Source organism: Eucyclogobius newberryi, unplaced genomic scaffold, assembly GCF_026437365.1.
Source record: "Eucyclogobius newberryi isolate DKJ021-1_F unplaced genomic scaffold, fEucNew1.0.hap1 SCAF_4, whole genome shotgun sequence".
NCBI classification, from domain to species: Eukaryota; Metazoa; Chordata; class Actinopteri; order Gobiiformes; family Gobiidae; genus Eucyclogobius; species Eucyclogobius newberryi.
The window spans coordinates 34,836,212-34,853,206 of NW_027316056.1; the positions used below are offsets into that span (position 1 = coordinate 34,836,212).

Genomic DNA, 16,995 nt, shown 5'->3' on the forward strand with positions numbered 1-16,995 from the left:
TTTACAGGTAAATTTTGATCAAGTTTCTGAATATTTTACTTTCCCACTGCTTCTCCCAAACCCACATGGATTTTAAAAACACACTGCTGAATCACCTGATGATGTCATTAGGTGAGGCGTTCTCAGCTAGGGAGCATTACTAAACATGCACCGATGGATAAAACTAAAAAGCGGGAAATGCACTTCTAAAGTCCAGAAAAAAAACATCCCAACAACGTCCCAGTGTCCAGACAAACAATGACGCTCAGAAACTTGTGTTAAAAATTAAACTTTTAATTCAGACATAAATTAAAAAACGTTTCTGCAAATCAACAAGCGACACAAACATTTCAACTGATAGACGTGCATCACACACATTAAAGCAGCAGCAGCCGCTCACAACAACCACTTATAAAAATAGGACTTTATGCTTCACAGTGGCTTCCTCAGGGAATTCAACCTGCAGCAGCGCAAACACATCAACTTAAAACACTTATTTACAGCTTTTGGTTTATTGCACTTATCAGCCAAAAGAAAAGGAAAACAGCAATCCAAACTGCGGCGAGGTCGTGCGGCGAGGTCGTGCGGCGAGGTCGTGCGGCGAGGTCGTGCGGTTAGCTCCAGCTCACGGTGAAGCTTTGATTGAGGTTCAGTCCCAGATCTGTTACGGTCAAAACCTGGACACACATAGAAGAGAGCTGAGGACTGGACAGTGGATTCATGGCCCATTGGGACGAAGGCCGACGTTGTTGTGTGAAGCTGTTCCGGTTTTATAGTGTACACTCAAATGATGATTCGTTCTCACATTTTTGTTTTAAAAAAAAGAGAAAAAAAAGAAGAAAAACAGACTACCCTATTTTCCATTTCGTTTTGAGAATGGAAAATGATTTTGGATTTACCATTTCAAAAAGGAAAATCAAAACCCCAACAGGTGTTAAAGCACAACTGGTGTTGGCTCGGGTTTTGAAAGAACCATCATGCTGGGCTCTTGTAAATCAAAGCTGTTTTCTTGGTAAATATTTTCCTTTTCCATCCATCCATTTTCTACCGCTTGTTCCCTTTCGGGGTCGCGGGTGACTGGAGCCTATCCCAGTGACTTCGGGCCTTAGGCGGGGTACATCCTGGACAGTGGCCAACTTGTCGCAGACATAGACATTACGTAGACATAGACGTATTACATTCACTCTCACATTCATTCACTAGGGCCAATTTAGAGTCACCAATTTAGCCTAACACATGCATGTGTTTGGACGGTGGGAGGAGCCGGAGAACCCGGAGAGAACCCACGGCAACACGAGGAGAACATGCAGACTCCACTCTCTGGGTCTTCCCCGGGGCCTCTTCCCGGTGGGACATGCCTGAAACACCTCCCGAGGGAGGCGCCCAGGAGGCATCCGAAACAGATGCCCGAGCCACCTCAGCTGGCTCCTCGACGTGGAGGAGCAGCGGCTCTACTCCGAGCTCCCCCCGTGTGGCCGAGCTCCTCACCTTATCTCTAAGGGAGCGCCCAGCCACACGGCGGAGGAAACTCATTTCGACCGCTTGTATCCGCGATCTTGTTCTTTCGGTCACTACCCAAAGCTCATGACCATAGGTGAGGGTAGGAACGTAGACCGACCGGTAAATAGAGAGCTTTGCCTTTCGGCTCAGCTCCCTCTTCACCACAACGGTCCGATGCAGCGACTGCATCACTGCAGCCGCTGCACCGATCCGCCTGTCGATCTCACGCTCCATCCTTCCCTCACTCGTGAACAAGACCCCGAGATACTTGAACTCCTCCACTTGGGGAAAGGACACCCCACCCACCTGGAGAGGGCAAGCCACCTTTTTCCGGTCGAGAACCATGGCCTCGGATTTGGAGGTGCTGATTCTCATCCCAGCCGCTTCACACTCGGCTGCAAACCGTCTCAGTGCATGTTGCAGGTCCGGGTTTGATGGAGCCATCAGGACAACATCGTCTGCAAACAGCAGAGATGAGATCCTGTGGTCCCCAAACCGGACACCCTCCGACCCCTGACTGCGCCTAGAAATTCTGTCCATAAAAATTATGAACAGAACCGGTGACAAAGGGCAGCCCTGGCGGAGCCCAACATGCACTGGGAACAGGTCTGACTTACTGCCGGCAATGCCAACACAGCTCCTGCTCCGGTCATACAGGGACCGGACAGCCCTGAGCAAAGGGCCCCGGACCCCGTACTCCCGGAGCACCCCCCAAAGGACACCCCGAGGGACACGGTCGAAAGCCTTCTCCAGATCCACAAAGCACATGTGGACTGGTTGGGCAAACTCCCATGAACCCTCGAGCACCCGATGGAGGGTATAGAGCTGGTCCAGTGTTCCACGACCGGGACGAAAACCACTCTGTTCCTCCTGAATCCGAGGTTCGACTATCGGTCGGCTTCTCCTCTCCAGTACCTTGGAATAGACCTTACCTGGGAGGCTGAGGAGTGTGATCCCTCTGTAGTTGGAACACACCCTCCGGTCCCCCTTCTTGAACAGAGGGACCACCACCCCGGTCTGCCAGTCCAGAGGCACGGTCCCCGAACGCCACGCGATGTTGCAGAGACGTGTCAACCAAGACAGTCCTACAACATCCAGATACTTTAGGTACTCAGGGCGGATCTCATCCACCCCCGAAGCCCTGCCACCGAGGAGTTTGCGAACAACCTCAGTGACTTCAGCTTGGGTGATGGATGAGCCAGCCTCCGAGTCCCCGGTCTCTACTTCCTCTTCGGAAGACGTGACTGAGGGATTAAGGAGATCCTCAAAGTATTCCTTCCACCGTCCGACGACATCCCCAGTCGAGGTCAGCAGGCCTCCACCCGCACCGTAAACGGTGTTGGTGAGACACTGCTTCCCCCTCCTGAGGCGCCGGACGGTTTGCCAGAATTTCTTTGGTGCAGACCGATAGTCCTCCTCCATGGCCTCCCCGAACTCCTCCCAGGCCCGGGTTTTTGCCTCTGCGACAGCACGAGCCGCGGCTCGCTTGGCCTGCCGATACCCTTCGATGACCTCCGGAGACCTACAAGCCAGAGTGGCCTGATAGGCCTCCTTCTTTAGTCTGACGGCATCCCTTACTTCCGGTGTCCACCACCGGGTTCGGGGGTTGCCGCCACGACAGGCACCGGAGACCTTGCGACCACAACTCCGAGCAGCCGCATCAACAATGGAGGCGGAGAACATGGTCCACTCGGACTCAATGTCCCCAGCCTCCCCCGGGACATGGGAGAAGCTCTCCCGGAGGTGCGAGTTGAATACCCTACTGACAGAGGGCTCCACTAGACGTTCCCAACAGACTCTCACAATGCGCTTGGGTCTGCCAAGTCTGTCCGGCTTCCTCCTCCGCCAGCGGATCCAACTCACCACCAGGTGGTGATCGGTTGACAACTCTGCCCCTCTCTTCACCCGAGTGTCCAAGACACGCGGCCGGAGGTCTGATGACACGACAACAAAGTCGATCATTGACCTCCGGCCTAGGGTGTCCTGGTGCCATGTGCACTGATGAACACCCTTGTGCTTGAACATGGTGTTCGTTATGGACAATCCGTGGCTAGCACAGAAGTCCAATAACTGAACACCGCTCGGGTTCAGATCGGGGAAGCCGTTCTTCCCGATCACCCCTCTCCAGGTGTCACTGTCATTGCCCACGTGGGTGTTGAAGTCCCCCAGTAGAACAACGGAGTCCCCGGTCGGTGCACTGTCCAGTACCCCTCCCAAGGACTCCAAGAAGGCCGGGTACTCTGCACTGCTGTTCGGCCCGTAGGCCGCCACAACAGTGAGAGACATGTCCCCCACCCGAAGGCGGAGGGACGCGACCCTCTCGTTCACCGGGTTAACTCCAACACGTGGCGGCTGAGCTGAGGGGCTATCAGCAAGCCCACACCAGCCCGCCGCCTCTCCCCGCGGGCAACACCAGAGAAGTGGAGTGTCCAGCCCCTCTCGAGGAGATGGGTTCCAGAGCCCAAACTGTGCGTGGAGGTGAGGCCGACTATATCTAGTCGGTATCGCTCAACCTCCCGCACAAGCTCAGGCTCTTTCCCCCCCAGCGAGGTGACATTCCATGTCCCCAGAGTTAGTCTCTGTGTCTGGAGATCTGGTCGCCAAGGCCCCTGCCGTCGACTGCCGCCCAGATCTCTGTGCACCGGCCCCTTATGGATCCTCCTGCGGGTGGTGGGCCCACGGGAGGGCGGCCCCACGTCGCTCTTTCGGGCTGTGCCCGGCCGGGCCCCGTGGGGTAAGACCCGGCCACCAGGCGCTCGCCATGGAGCACCCATCCCAGGACTGGCTCCAGGATGGGGCCCCGGTGACGCCGATCCGGGCGACGTAAACTGCCTTGTTCGTGTTGTCATCATAGGGGGCTTCTGAACCGATCTTTGTCTGACCCGTCACCTAGGACCTGTTTGCCTTGGGAGACCCTACCAGGGGCATGAAGCCCCCGACAACATAGCTCCCGGGATCATTCGGGCACTCAAACCCCTCCACCAAACAAACTTGAATGGAATTAACCCATTGAAATGATATGTGTAAGAACAACCAAACAACTAAAAAAAGAGTGTGGATGAAATCCCTCATTCATCCAGGAGTGTTCCACTGTAGAAAAAGATTCAGTTCTATTTCATCCCTACTGACCGCCAGAGGGCGGTGCTGAAGCACTGAATGTTCCCTTCGCACATGCGCAGTTCGAGTAGTTCTACCAAATGAGTCACACCCGTGACCCTGGATGGCACCCAGAGGTAATATATTCCACCGCCATCCATCACTCCGTTCTCAGAATCTTCTCGCGTGCGGTTCGTATTACAAAAACTTGACTTTTCAGTCGCTTGAAGTCCTACTACCTTGTGGTTGGAGCTTCGGATTTCGCCCTCCGAGGACTGTGACGATTCATTTTTCGCTGAGATTTACAGGTATTTCTTAAACTGCTATTTGTGTTAAGTTGCTGTGGATTGTTGGCGAAGGCAGGCGTACGCGCACCTTCTCCCACGCCACATAACGTTGTCTGATCGCATCAATGCTATCGCTAACGGTGTTAGTAGCTTTGTTTTCGCGTTGTTTCTGGTGAGGGCCGCGTTGGCGCACCCTCTCCCGTCATTTCAGGTACGTTTTGCCATCTTCAACAGGCTGTACTATTGCTAACGGTGTTAGTCATTTTGGTTTGTGCGTTGTCTCTGTTTGGTGAAGGCCGTGTTCGCGCACCCTCTCCCACAGTCACGTTACGTTTCTGATCAGCTGTTTCTGATCACAGCTGTGCTATTGAGCTAACGGTGTTAGTCATTTTGGTTTGTGCGTTTTCCTCATTGGTGAAAGCGGCGTTATTGCCGTCTTAGACAGGCTGTACTATTGCTAACGGTGTTAGCGGTTGTGTAAGTTTAAGCCTCTTTGAGCGTTAGCTGTACACAACGTTTAGTTTTCTCTCTGGGGTTTAGGGCCGCTGGTTGAGCCCCTACCTTAGTTTATTTGCCCTAAATTAGTGACGGCAGCGTTCATGCCCCCTCTCCCAGTGTTTGCTTTTGTACCGGCTTGATACTGCCTGTTATTTACCAGTGTTTTTATTAATGTGTGGCCCTAATCGGTGACGGCAGCGTACGCGCCCCCGCTCCTGGTTTTGGCACCTGTACCGGCTTTATACTGCCCGTTATTTTACCGGTGTTTTCATTAACGTGTGGCCCTAATCGGTGACGGAAGCGTTCAAGCCCCCGCTCCTGGTTTTGGTACACGCTGAATTTGGTGCCAGATCATGGATGGCTCCCATTCTTGAGTGAACTGTGGGTCGGCACTTCATGTTGATGATGGTCATGACCTTTGTCCGACGTGCTTTGGCCCTGACCACCTGAGCCTATCTAGGCAGCCATTGGCAATTCCGGGTGCTCCCATTCGGACTCTCCCTTTCCCTGAGTGTTCACACGATGTGTGAAAGCAGCCCTTGCGCCTTTGCAGGCCAACGGACTGAAAGTCCTACCATATCTGGACGACTGGCTAATTTGAGCTCCATCCCGAGCGCAAGTCATCCGGGATACAGCTCGCCTGCTGGCTCATGTGACCCAGCTGGGCTTCAGAGTGAATATGAGGAAGAGCAACCTGGTCTCATCCCAGAGGGCCACATTTCTGGGAATAGAGTTAAATACTGTGTCGATGAAGGCTCGTCCATCACTTCGTCGACTGGACAACATTCAAAATATGGTCTCTCGTTTCGGGCCTGGCAGTCGGCACCCTTTCATTGAGTTTCTTCAACTTGTGGGGAAGCTGACCTCCGTTACACGCATTGTGCCTGTCAGCCTCCTGTCATTGCGTCCTCTGCAGCGGTGGCTGAACAGTTTCCACCTGGACGCTACACGGCACCGAAGGCGAACGCTTCGGGTGACGTGGCAGTGCTTGCATGCACTGGCCCCATGGAGGGACAGGCAGTACTTGGCGAGAGGGGTCCCCATGGGCTTGGTGGTGTGTCCCAGGGAGGTGATTACCACCGACTCCTGCACCACAGGATGGGGTGTGGTATGGCAGCACAGGATGGTCCAAGGGATGTGGTCTCAGAGGGATCGCTTGGATCACATCAATGTTTTAGAACTGCGTGCTGTTCATCTGGCTCTCAGGCATTTCCTGCCACACCTGAGAGGGAAACATATTCTAGTTTGGTCAGACAACACCTCCACGGTTTATCACATCAACCATCAGGGAGGTGTCGGATCGGCAATCTGTTGAGATGGGCTGCGCCTCGTCTGTCCACACTGAGAGCTGTGTATCTGCCGGGAGAAAGCAATTCTGTGGCAGACTTTCTTTCACGGCAGCAACCCCTTCCGGGAGAGTGGTCCCTCCACCCCGAGGTGGTGCACACGATTTGGCGCCTTTTTGGTCAGGCACAAGTAGATTTGTTCGCCTCGGAAGAGTCGACCCACTGCCCGCTATGGTTCTCCCTCGCAAGGGCGCCGGGCTCTTTAGGCCAGGATGCGCTGGCACACTCATGGCCTCGGGGCCTTCTGTACGCGTTTCCTCCCCTTCCACTGATTTGGCCAACCCTACAGAGGGTCCTCCCAGAGGGTCACAGGCTATTGCCGATGGCCCCGCAGACAAGTTGAGTTTATTTCAAGCTGCAGTTAAGCCTTGTGTTTGACAGTCGTCCTTGTTCAAGTGTCTTCAACTTAATTTAGCCAAGTAGCTTGTGTTATGCTGTTATAACATTATGCAAATATGGCATGGTTCAGGTCCGGACTCACTAGGTCTGAACCTGAATCTAAACCTCTGGATTCGAATCCGGACTTGAACCTGAACGTGGGTTTAGGTATGCATCCCTAGGTGTGACTCATTTGGTATAACTACTCGAACTGCGCATGTGCGAAGGGAACATTCAGTGCTTCAGCACCGCCCTCTGGCGGTCATCCGGGATTCATAGAACCGTAGTTACATATGTAACTTTCGTTTTATCATCTGGACTCTTAATCTTAATCTGGAATCTTAACATCCCAGTCCTATTTAATGAAAGACCGGGAACGGGGGGTTAAGATTTAACCTTCCGGTTGTATATAAAGGAATTTTGATTCCCTGGAGAGGCAGACGCCCAGGGCATTCTTTACACAAGGAGGAGAGAGTGAGCCAGGGACAATAAGAGGCTGATAGCCCATTAAAATGACTGATAGTAAACAAAGAGGGTTAGTTGGTGAAACCATTAACACCTTTTCATGAGGATTTTTTTTTTTTTTTTTAATGAAACGTTTCTCAATCTGAGAATGACAGAGTCCAGATGACTACAACTGAATCTTTTTCTACAACTAAAAAAGAGGGTTAGTATAGACTCTGCAGATGTCATCCTTTAAAGGCGCAATGGACGATTTTTTGCCGATTTGAGAACTCAGGCTGAAGTGCTCATGCCACTCCCCCGTGTGGACTGATACAACACACACGTGCGTTTGTTTATCAGCGCGACGGATCACATCACATCTCTCGTAGATTTCCGTCTCTTCTGAGACAGCTCGAATTGTCTTTTTCCCGTCTTAATTTCGTCCTGTACACTGAGGGAACTATATTATGATAGATCAATACGCTTAGACACAAGGAAACGTGCTGCTCTCCTGGGGACGAGCCACACGAGGCTGCAGGTGAGCGGTAGGTGCGTTTTATGATTGATACGTGGCAGGACTAATCGGCAGTCCACGCCACGAGGAAATAAGACTCAGACTTGGGTAAAAAAATCGTCCATTCAACCTTTAAGGAGTCACCGGACAAAGAAGGACAGAGATATAAGGATTCCAGTCTTTGTAAAATGTAGTTTTTTTGGACAAGCAATGTATCAACCAAAAATGACCAAAGATCCTGTACCAACACAACGATCACCCTTTAAGTTACTCCCACACACCAAACTGTACAATCTTGACCAGATTTTGATGGAACAAACAGAAGGATTTGTTCAAATCTAATTCTTAGCCTTAGTTTTAAGTCCAAGTTTGAATTGTACAGGCCGATTTTCAATAAGATATAGTTTACTTAAAACTAAATAAGATTTCCAAAATCCCCTCTGAAAACGTATTTTTAAACTAATATGCTGACAATATGAACCAAGAACATATTCCACATGTTTGACAATATTCTGCAATATGTGAGCATTTCATAAACCAATTACCGGTAAATTGTATTTAACACCAGTATTTCTTGGTGCACTTTCATATTGGGTGTGTGCAGGTCATGGTTTAACAGCCCTATACAGAGTTCAAGAGTTAGAGCACAGTGTAGTTTGTACCTTGTTGTCCTCGTAGGAGAAGCCCGCCTCCAGACCATTGACCAGGACCTGCTCCGGTCTGGGCTGGACTCCATAGAACGAGGCCGATTCCACTGTGATGTAAGACGCCTCCAAATGTCCTCGCACCACCTCAGAGCTCAGCACATTCTGGAACACACCCATACACATACGACACATACGCATACGACACATACGCATACGACACATACGCATACGACGCATTACGCATACACAGACGCAGACGCATACGCAGACGCAGAGGCAGACGCAGACAGACACACAGATGTAGGTTTCAGACGTTTGTGTGATTCTGTATCGAGCTGATGATCTCTACAGCAAATACGTTCTATACACACGACAAACACCCAGAGAAAGGTGCAGCGTTGACTTGTTGGTGCACATGAGCATTCTACACAAAACAATCTACATGTGACACTTTCGTGGCCAGACTTTCCTTCAGTTCTCCATCGAAGTGGATGGAATTTCTGCTTAACTTGAAATGCCAAAACAACAGGAGTTTGAAAGTATAAGTGGGCGAGGCGGAATAAGGTGAGATTTTCATTTGTTCATCCACTTGATGTCGCTCTGAACGACATTTATTCGATAAATAAATTAGATTTATGCCTATAACATTAAATAAATGGGCCATCAAGTGTCTCAACTAAAGTGTAAATACTTCAAAGATCTCCTGAATATAAATCTATAAATGTAGAAAATTAACATTGCAAGTTTGTGGAGCAATTCCCAAACTAATAATGATATAATGTTATTGCTTGAAGTAATACGCTATAACTATAATGTCACTGACAGGGAACACACTGACTTTAAGTCAGTTTTTGTTTCATGTGGATCGGCCCAGTAATTAGAGATATGAACCATAACAACAAACCTGACACTGACACAGTGGACACTGTGTGTGTCCACTGTGTGTGTCCACTGTGTGTGTCCACTGTCCACTGTGTGTGTCCACTGTCCACTGTGTGTGCATTCTAGAATGTTGTGATGTCAAGTGAACCCAGCCTATTCTCTATGGCAACAGATCTTTTAAATCCATTAGTTCAAAATGACCTTTGTAACATCAACCTTAAAAAAAGTTTCTAAAAAGTAGTCACCGATGTATTGAAAATCAATACATCAAGACAAATCCTGAGTAAGTCGCCTTTATCCTGCTCTGAGCAGACTAAGCCATCAGGGAGGAGTTTCACCTGAAACTAGCCTTTGTTTACCTGTTATGGGCCAATTACAGTCCTATTGTGATCTCTCCGCCCTCTGATCACTGTTAACACTCGATTAGCATTTGATTGGCCCATTTTCTTACTTGATAAGAGGAAATGTGTCATTTGCCGGCTGTTTTAGCAAAGTGCTCTCTCCTTGGTCAAGTGAGAGAAAAAACTAGTGAGGGAGTTTCAGTCAGATTATAATAGGATTATATCACAGTCCTCCAGTTATGTGTTTAATCTGAAGTGCAGAGGCAGGAGGTGTCCACAAGGGGGATATCTAGGGCCCAGTACACACTGAGGTTCAAAGGTGACCATCCTCCGCCCACGCGGCGCCAGCTGCTTTTTAGTTTTCCCCTTTTCATGTACCACAGCCGCATAAACACGCACATACGCCAAAGGTTTTCTGACTGACAGACACTGACCCTGACCCTGACGCACGCCACACCAGAAGTACTACATACTTCATACACTAACTGACCACTGGCAACCACACACACCACAGTACACAGTGACACTGATGACAGCAACATCCCACCAAAGGCTTAGAAAGTGTGGGCTGAGGGTCTGGCCCTTCTTCTATGTTGCGCCCTAAGAGCCATTACAGGTATAATGCCATGAAACATGTTTAATAAATAAAGGCAGTATTCCCCTTATTCTGGAAGCTGCTGCAAACTCAGACAAACTACATCAGATTGAAAATGACTTTCAGATGGAAGTCGAAACGTGTGGGTTTTCCAAACATTGTACAGATTATTACACAGAACTTTCTCTACGACGGAGCACTCCTGAACGAATGAGGCATTACTCATGATACTGAGGATGCGAGAGTCACGAGTATCATGTGCAGATTTTACACTTGGACAGATTTGGGTGGTTTTAGCCATTTATACACTATTCACCTTTTTCTGACCCACAAATGTTTGCCTCTTTTTACCCCGGATCGACAGGTAATTCTGTTTACCAAGTTGAGAACGAGGGAAAAGTCTGGATTGATTTGAGTAAAATGCCCGATAGAACGTCTTTTCTCTGGAGGTCGACAGCCCTGTGTTGACTAATACAACAGAAGGAGGATTAAGGGGCTCCTGGAATATGCTCAACTGGAATAGTCAAAATGGGGCGCTCCCAGAAAAAAGCCCCCAAAAAGCCAGTTCTCCATCTTGTCCCAGCTGGAGAAAGGAGCGAGAGTGAAAAGGGGAAGGATTGTGTCGTCTTGTGTCGGATTGTGACTTGGCCAAATGTTAATTGAAGATGCTAAATACTAAACTTATCCTTCATTCAAAAGTATTCTGACACTAGTGTGACAGTTTATCTGGTGGTTTCTCAGCTTTGGAGGTTTTGCATGTCATGAGAGTGAGAGAAATGTGTGGAATGAGGCAGGAGAGAGAGAATGGCCGCTATAGAAAAGAAAGAGTAAGGAGGACATAAAGGAGAGGAGAGAGAAAAAGAAAGTGAGAGAGAAAAGGAGAAAGTGTGCCAGCAGACAGTAGGCTGAGCGAGAGGGCGGTTTACCTTGTGGACTCTGAAGAGCACGTAGGCGTACTGCTGCTCCTCGTAGGTGTGCAGACTCTCCCCGTCGTCCCAGAACAGGTCTCCAGAGGCGTCTCCGTCCTCAGACAGAGCAGAGAGGAGGTGCAGAGGCTGTCCTCTGCTCACCCACAGCGTCACATTAGGCCTCTGCAACAGCAACACTCACGATATCCAATCACACGCTAGAAAAAGTCATGTTTTGTTACAGCAGCTGCTAAAACCGAGGGGACTACATAGACCATGATCCTTTGCTCCATTTCAGTGCAAGCAACATGAATAAATACTTGTTATCAGCACTTTTATATCTAGATTCTTTTGATGATGACAGTTAGAATTCACACCAAAGTCTTGTCAAGGCATTTTATCACTTCTACAATTCTGTTACTCTCTTCTAAATGGTTGTGAATATTGTGTCTTGAGATATGCACATTTACATCCCTAATGACTTGTCCACTTGTTGCAGCCTCAGAAAAGAGCACAGAAGGAGGATGAGTGCCAGAGGCTCCTACAGGGACAGACCAGGAGTGTAGGAGGAACTACGCCAGTTTTGTCCCAGCTCTGTGGCCTCTCCAGGGGCGGAGAAAAACAGGAATTTACCCAGTGTCCACACAGGCGACTGACTGTCCACTGCAGGGGCCTCAGAGGGGCCTAAGCTCCACCAGAGGAGTCTGCAGGGGCCTCAGAGGGGCCTAAGCTCCACCAGAGGAGTCTGCAGGGGCCTCAGAGGGGCCTAAGCTCTACCAGAGGAGTCTGCAGGGGCCTCGGAGGGGCCTAAGCTCTACCAGAGGAGTCTGCAGGGGCCTCGGAGGGGCCTAAACTCTACCAGAGGAGTCTGCAGGGGCCTCGGAGGGGTCTAAGCTCTACCAGAGGAGTCTGCAGGGGCCTCGGAGGAGCCTAAGCTCTACCAGAGGAGTCTGCAGGTGCCTCGGAGGGGCCTAAGCTCCACCAGAGGAGTCTGCAGGGGCCTCGGAGGGGCCTAAGCTCCACCAGAGGAGTCTGCAGGGGCCTCGGAGGGGCCTAAGCTCTACCAGAGGAGTCTGCAGGGGCCTCGGAGGAGCCTAAGCTCTACCAGAGGAGTCTGCAGGGGCCTCGGAGGGGCCTAAGCTCCACCAGAGGAGTCTGCAGGGGCCTCAGAGGGGCCTAAGCTCCACCAGAGGAGTCTGCAGGGGCCTCGGAGGGGCCTAAGCTCCACCAGAGGAGTCTGCAGGGGCCTCGGAGGGGCCTAAGCTCCACCAGAGGAGTCTGCAGGGGCCTCGGAGGGGCCTAAGCTCTACCAGAGGAGTCTGCAGGGGCCTCGGAGGAGCTTAAGCTCTACCAGAGGAGTCTGCAGGGGCCTCGGAGGGGCCTAAGCTCCACCAGAGGAGTCTGCAGGGGCCTCGGAGGGGCCTAAGCTCCACCAGAGGAGTCTGCAGGGCCTAAGCTCCACCAGAGGAGTCTGCAGGGGCCTAAGCTCCACCAGAGGAGTCTGTAGGGGCCTAAGCTCCACCAGAGGAGTCTGTAGGGGCATCAGAGGGGCCTAAGCTCCACCAGAGGAGTCTGTAGGGGCATCAGAGGGGCCTAAGCTCCACCAGAGGAGTCTGCAGGATCAGAGAAATGTCTGAAGAGTTCGGAGGAAAAGCTCAGGACTAGTGGCAGAATGTACGTGTCATCAGCTGACATGCTTCAGACTGGAGGGTGAAGCATGTCAGCTGATGACACGTACAGAATGTCTGAAGAGAAAAGCTCAGGACTAGTGCCAGAATGGCACTAGTCCTGAGCTTTTCTCTTCAGACATTTCTCAGCATGACTCAAGAATCACATTTCCTGGCAGTACTTTGGACCAACTGACTCTGCAGTAGAATTCTGCTGGCTCATTCTCACGATGCAATTGTTTTTATGGCACCAATGTCAGTTTGAGGACACGTAGTCAGAACAGAACATGCAGTGGTGCCAGAACAGGCTCTTTTCCTGATCCTTACAAATCCATCAGTGTGGCTCCTCAGACAGGGCAGAGATGGACATGTATTTTGTACACATTGTGCATAAAGTCAGATGTTAATGCTGACCTGTGTGGGGATGATGGTGCCCTCCCTCAGGTGCACGTTGATCTTGTCCAGAGGAGCAGGCAGACTCATGCTCTCCCCAGCACTCAGGAAGCCGTCCCCCTGTGGACACATCAGAGACATGACAATATGGTCGGTACTAGTTCATATAGGGAATTGGGACGGAAGTTACAGAATCCAATATGGCGGCCCAAATCACCATCTTAAAAGACAATAATTATATGGTGGCCCTCGATACGCTTCAGGTACATTTTGGATTTGGACCCAAGAGAGAAAATGATTGCCTGAGCTGATAATATCCATAGACCGGTCTCGGTCGCCGCCATGTTGGATTCAGTAACTTCCGCCCCGGTTCCCTATTCCCTATATGAACTAGTGCTGAGCATGACAATACTGCTGTCAGTCACTAATCAGTAGTGGCACCATTATGAAACATTTCACATCCCTTATGCTCTTTCCATCCGATGTCTAATACATTACAGGCTCAAATCATGTTCTGCCCTTTCCTGGATCTCAAATCCGAGACATGAATCAAACTCTGCACCCGGCTTCTTAAAACTAAATCAGAGTCTCTTACCGTGTAGTAATCGTACCAGCGTCCGGCTGGGAAGTATCCCTCCACTGAGTCCACACCAGGAAGAAGCACTGGAGTCACCAGTAAGCCCCGCCCCCACAGGAACTGACGGTCTATGCCATATGTACGAGAGTCATGGGGAAACCTGGCAGTAAAATTCAGATTCAGACTCTTATCTCAAATCAGTATGATAGAGTATAATATAAGTCCAATTAGATTTTTTTTTGTCAATGATCAAGAATTAAAATAACCAAAAACATTAGTTAAAATCAGGACCTACAATTTTAAATACATTTAAACACTGTGGTAGAAATACAATAAAACTAAAACTTGGATAAAAATAGTAAGCCTAAAATAAGTTAATAAAATCAGTTGATTAAATGAATAAAATCATAATAAAATAATAAATAATAATCAAAAGTCAAGGTCAAAATGTGGGTCCTGAGCCTGCTCTTAAAATCCAGAACGTTCCCTGCAGCCCTGAGCTCCTCCATCAGGCTGTGTCATAGACGAGGGCCGTGGGGCCTGAAAGACGCCTCACTTTGGGAATGACAGGGCTTGTATGGTCAAAACCGATCTGAAAGTCCATTTAGACATTTAAAAACCTGTAAAAGAACCTTAAAAATCAATCCTAAAACAAACGGGGGCCATTGCAGTGATTTTAAAACTGATGTGATGTGGTCCTGCTGAGGAAGAAGAAGGCCGAGTACCACCCCAAGAACACCATCGCTACAGTGAAGCATGGGGAGGGAACATCATGCTTTGGGGGGCTTTTCTGCACAGGGGACAGGACAGCTGCACTGTATTACGGAGAGGATGAACAGGGCCATGTATTGTGAGATTTTGGGCAACAACCTCCCTCAGTCAGAGCATTGAAGATGGGGCGTGGCTGAGTCTTCCAACATGACAATGACCCAAAGCACACGGCCAAGAGAACCAAGGAGTGAAGAAACATATAAAAAGGTTCTGGAGTGGCCTAGCCAGTCTCCAGACCTAAATCATGTGCCCGTCCCAGAGACGCCCGTCGCACTGGCAATGTCAAATAAATATGGGAAAGAGTGTCTGGAGTGTCTGCCAGTGTGGTCCAATACATTTGGTTTTCCATCAGGCGGATCACTAAGCAAGACAAAATGTACGATTCACATCAGATAAACTATTAAACTGAATTAATAGAGATGAAGGTTTTGTGATTTCTGTCATGTCTTTGTGATTTTAATGCAGTTTTCCTTGTGTGAAGCACTTTGAATTGCCTTGTGTATGAGTTGTGCTCTACAAATAAACTCACCTTCCTCACTAGAATATATAATTAACATAACATACAATTAAAGCCCTGGTAATAATGAGAGATTGTTATGGCAATTTCTTCACACACGTTTTCAAATGTGTACGTCCACTGGTTTACTAGACTGAAATGACATCACACTGAACCTGCATCATGAGGCCAGTACTCTTGTAACAGTCTCTTACTTGAGTAACTGTGCTATTTCTCTTCTCAATGAGTAAATCTACAAGTGATGAAAGCTTTGAAGATTATTTGAAGATTTGCCTTTCTTTCACTGCCTTTTCATACATGATTGAGCTTGTCTCATTTTTATAGTCTTATACTTAAAAAATACCAGATTTGAAAATTAATAAAAGGTTTTGTCCTTTGAGTACCTGATTGTCATGGTGCAGAGGGAGAAGTAGGTCAACTCTCACTAGTACCCAGCTCTCAACATCGTTAATATCCACATGCAGTCATTTTAGAACAGCTTTTTTCTCATGATAAAAGTTAAATCGGGCAGTCCACCGAAGCATCAGAGTACAGCTTTTGGCTCTTACTTCCAGAATAAAAGACTTCATAGACAGACAGCAGACAGCGTGCACAGTATTTTTTGTCATAAAGTACTGTTTTCACAAGATACTCTTTGGAGAAACACGCTAAATAGAAGCATTAACAGAAAAAAAGTCAGGTACCTAAGCTATAATTTCAAATTATAAATCAGATGTCACAACCAGACAGTCTTACTCGAGTAGAATTTTCCCCGAATTCTTTTTAATATTATCTGGAGAAAAATGCACCGTTACTCGAGTCAAATATTTGTCCATTCAACCCATCTCTGGTCATTCACGCTCATAAACTGAGGACCGAAACACAAGTTAGGTCTGACAAAATTAAATTACATCCTAAAGTGGACATAATTTTGCTTTTTGATCAGATAATTGGCTTAAAGACCACAAACAACATTGTGTAACTTAAACATGATGTAAGAAGTGTATCAGAAGCAGAGGTTGGCGAGTTGTACTGACTCGAACATGAGGGGCCGGGCCACCGTGTGTCCGTGTGCGTGGGCCTGGTGGAACAGCGTGTACAGCAGAGGGAACAGAGAGTAGCGCAGGAGCAGGGCCGACCTCATGGCTGCACGGGCCGAGGGGCTGAAGGCCGAGGGGTCCTGTGCCTGGACCACACAACACAAGAGGACACTTTAACACAGGCTTTCAGGCAACAGCAGCTCACGGGCACATAGAAAATGGTGGCCACATGGCATGACAGCGTCGGGGCAGGACGGTCACCTTGCTGTCCAGGGCGTTGTGGTTGCGGCTGAAGGGGTAAAGCGCTCCGAGCTGAGTCCAGCGCACACACAGCTCCTCGTCCGTCTGCTCACTGAAGCCACACACGTCTGCACCCACCAGAGGCACGCCCAGCACGTTAAAGCTCAGGATGCCTAAGCACACAGCACAGGGGACGGGAGAAATGTGTGGGCTTTTATTCATTTTTTCATCCATATCTAAATGTTAAAACTAGGGATATATTGTTCAGTATCAGAGGATTTTCACACTGGTATAGAGAACATCTGCAGATATTTGATCTATCAGATTTGTCTATTCAACAGACAAAAACTGAAAGAAAAAAATGGCATGTACTCATTTTTTCTTCATAATACTGCA

At 49.0% G+C, this 16,995-nt stretch overlaps 1 protein-coding gene across 1 annotated transcript in view; it reads right to left on the reverse strand.

Moving 5' to 3' along the window:
• Window positions 1-252: 252 nt before the first annotated feature.
• gaa2 (alpha glucosidase 2) overlaps window positions 253-16,995 on the reverse strand; it is a 32,842-nt gene continuing 16,099 nt past the window's right edge. Inside the window, exons 14-21 of the mRNA XM_072464066.1 lie at window positions 16,621-16,772; window positions 16,357-16,505; window positions 14,071-14,212; window positions 13,497-13,595; window positions 11,434-11,598; window positions 8,705-8,851; window positions 585-656; window positions 253-545 (exon numbers count right to left, since the gene is read on the reverse strand). Of these exons, the coding sequence (XP_072320167.1) occupies window positions 594-656; window positions 8,705-8,851; window positions 11,434-11,598; window positions 13,497-13,595; window positions 14,071-14,212; window positions 16,357-16,505; window positions 16,621-16,772 (917 nt within the window). The 3' untranslated portion in view covers window positions 253-545; window positions 585-593. The remainder of the gene's footprint in view (window positions 546-584; window positions 657-8,704; window positions 8,852-11,433; window positions 11,599-13,496; window positions 13,596-14,070; window positions 14,213-16,356; window positions 16,506-16,620; window positions 16,773-16,995) is intronic.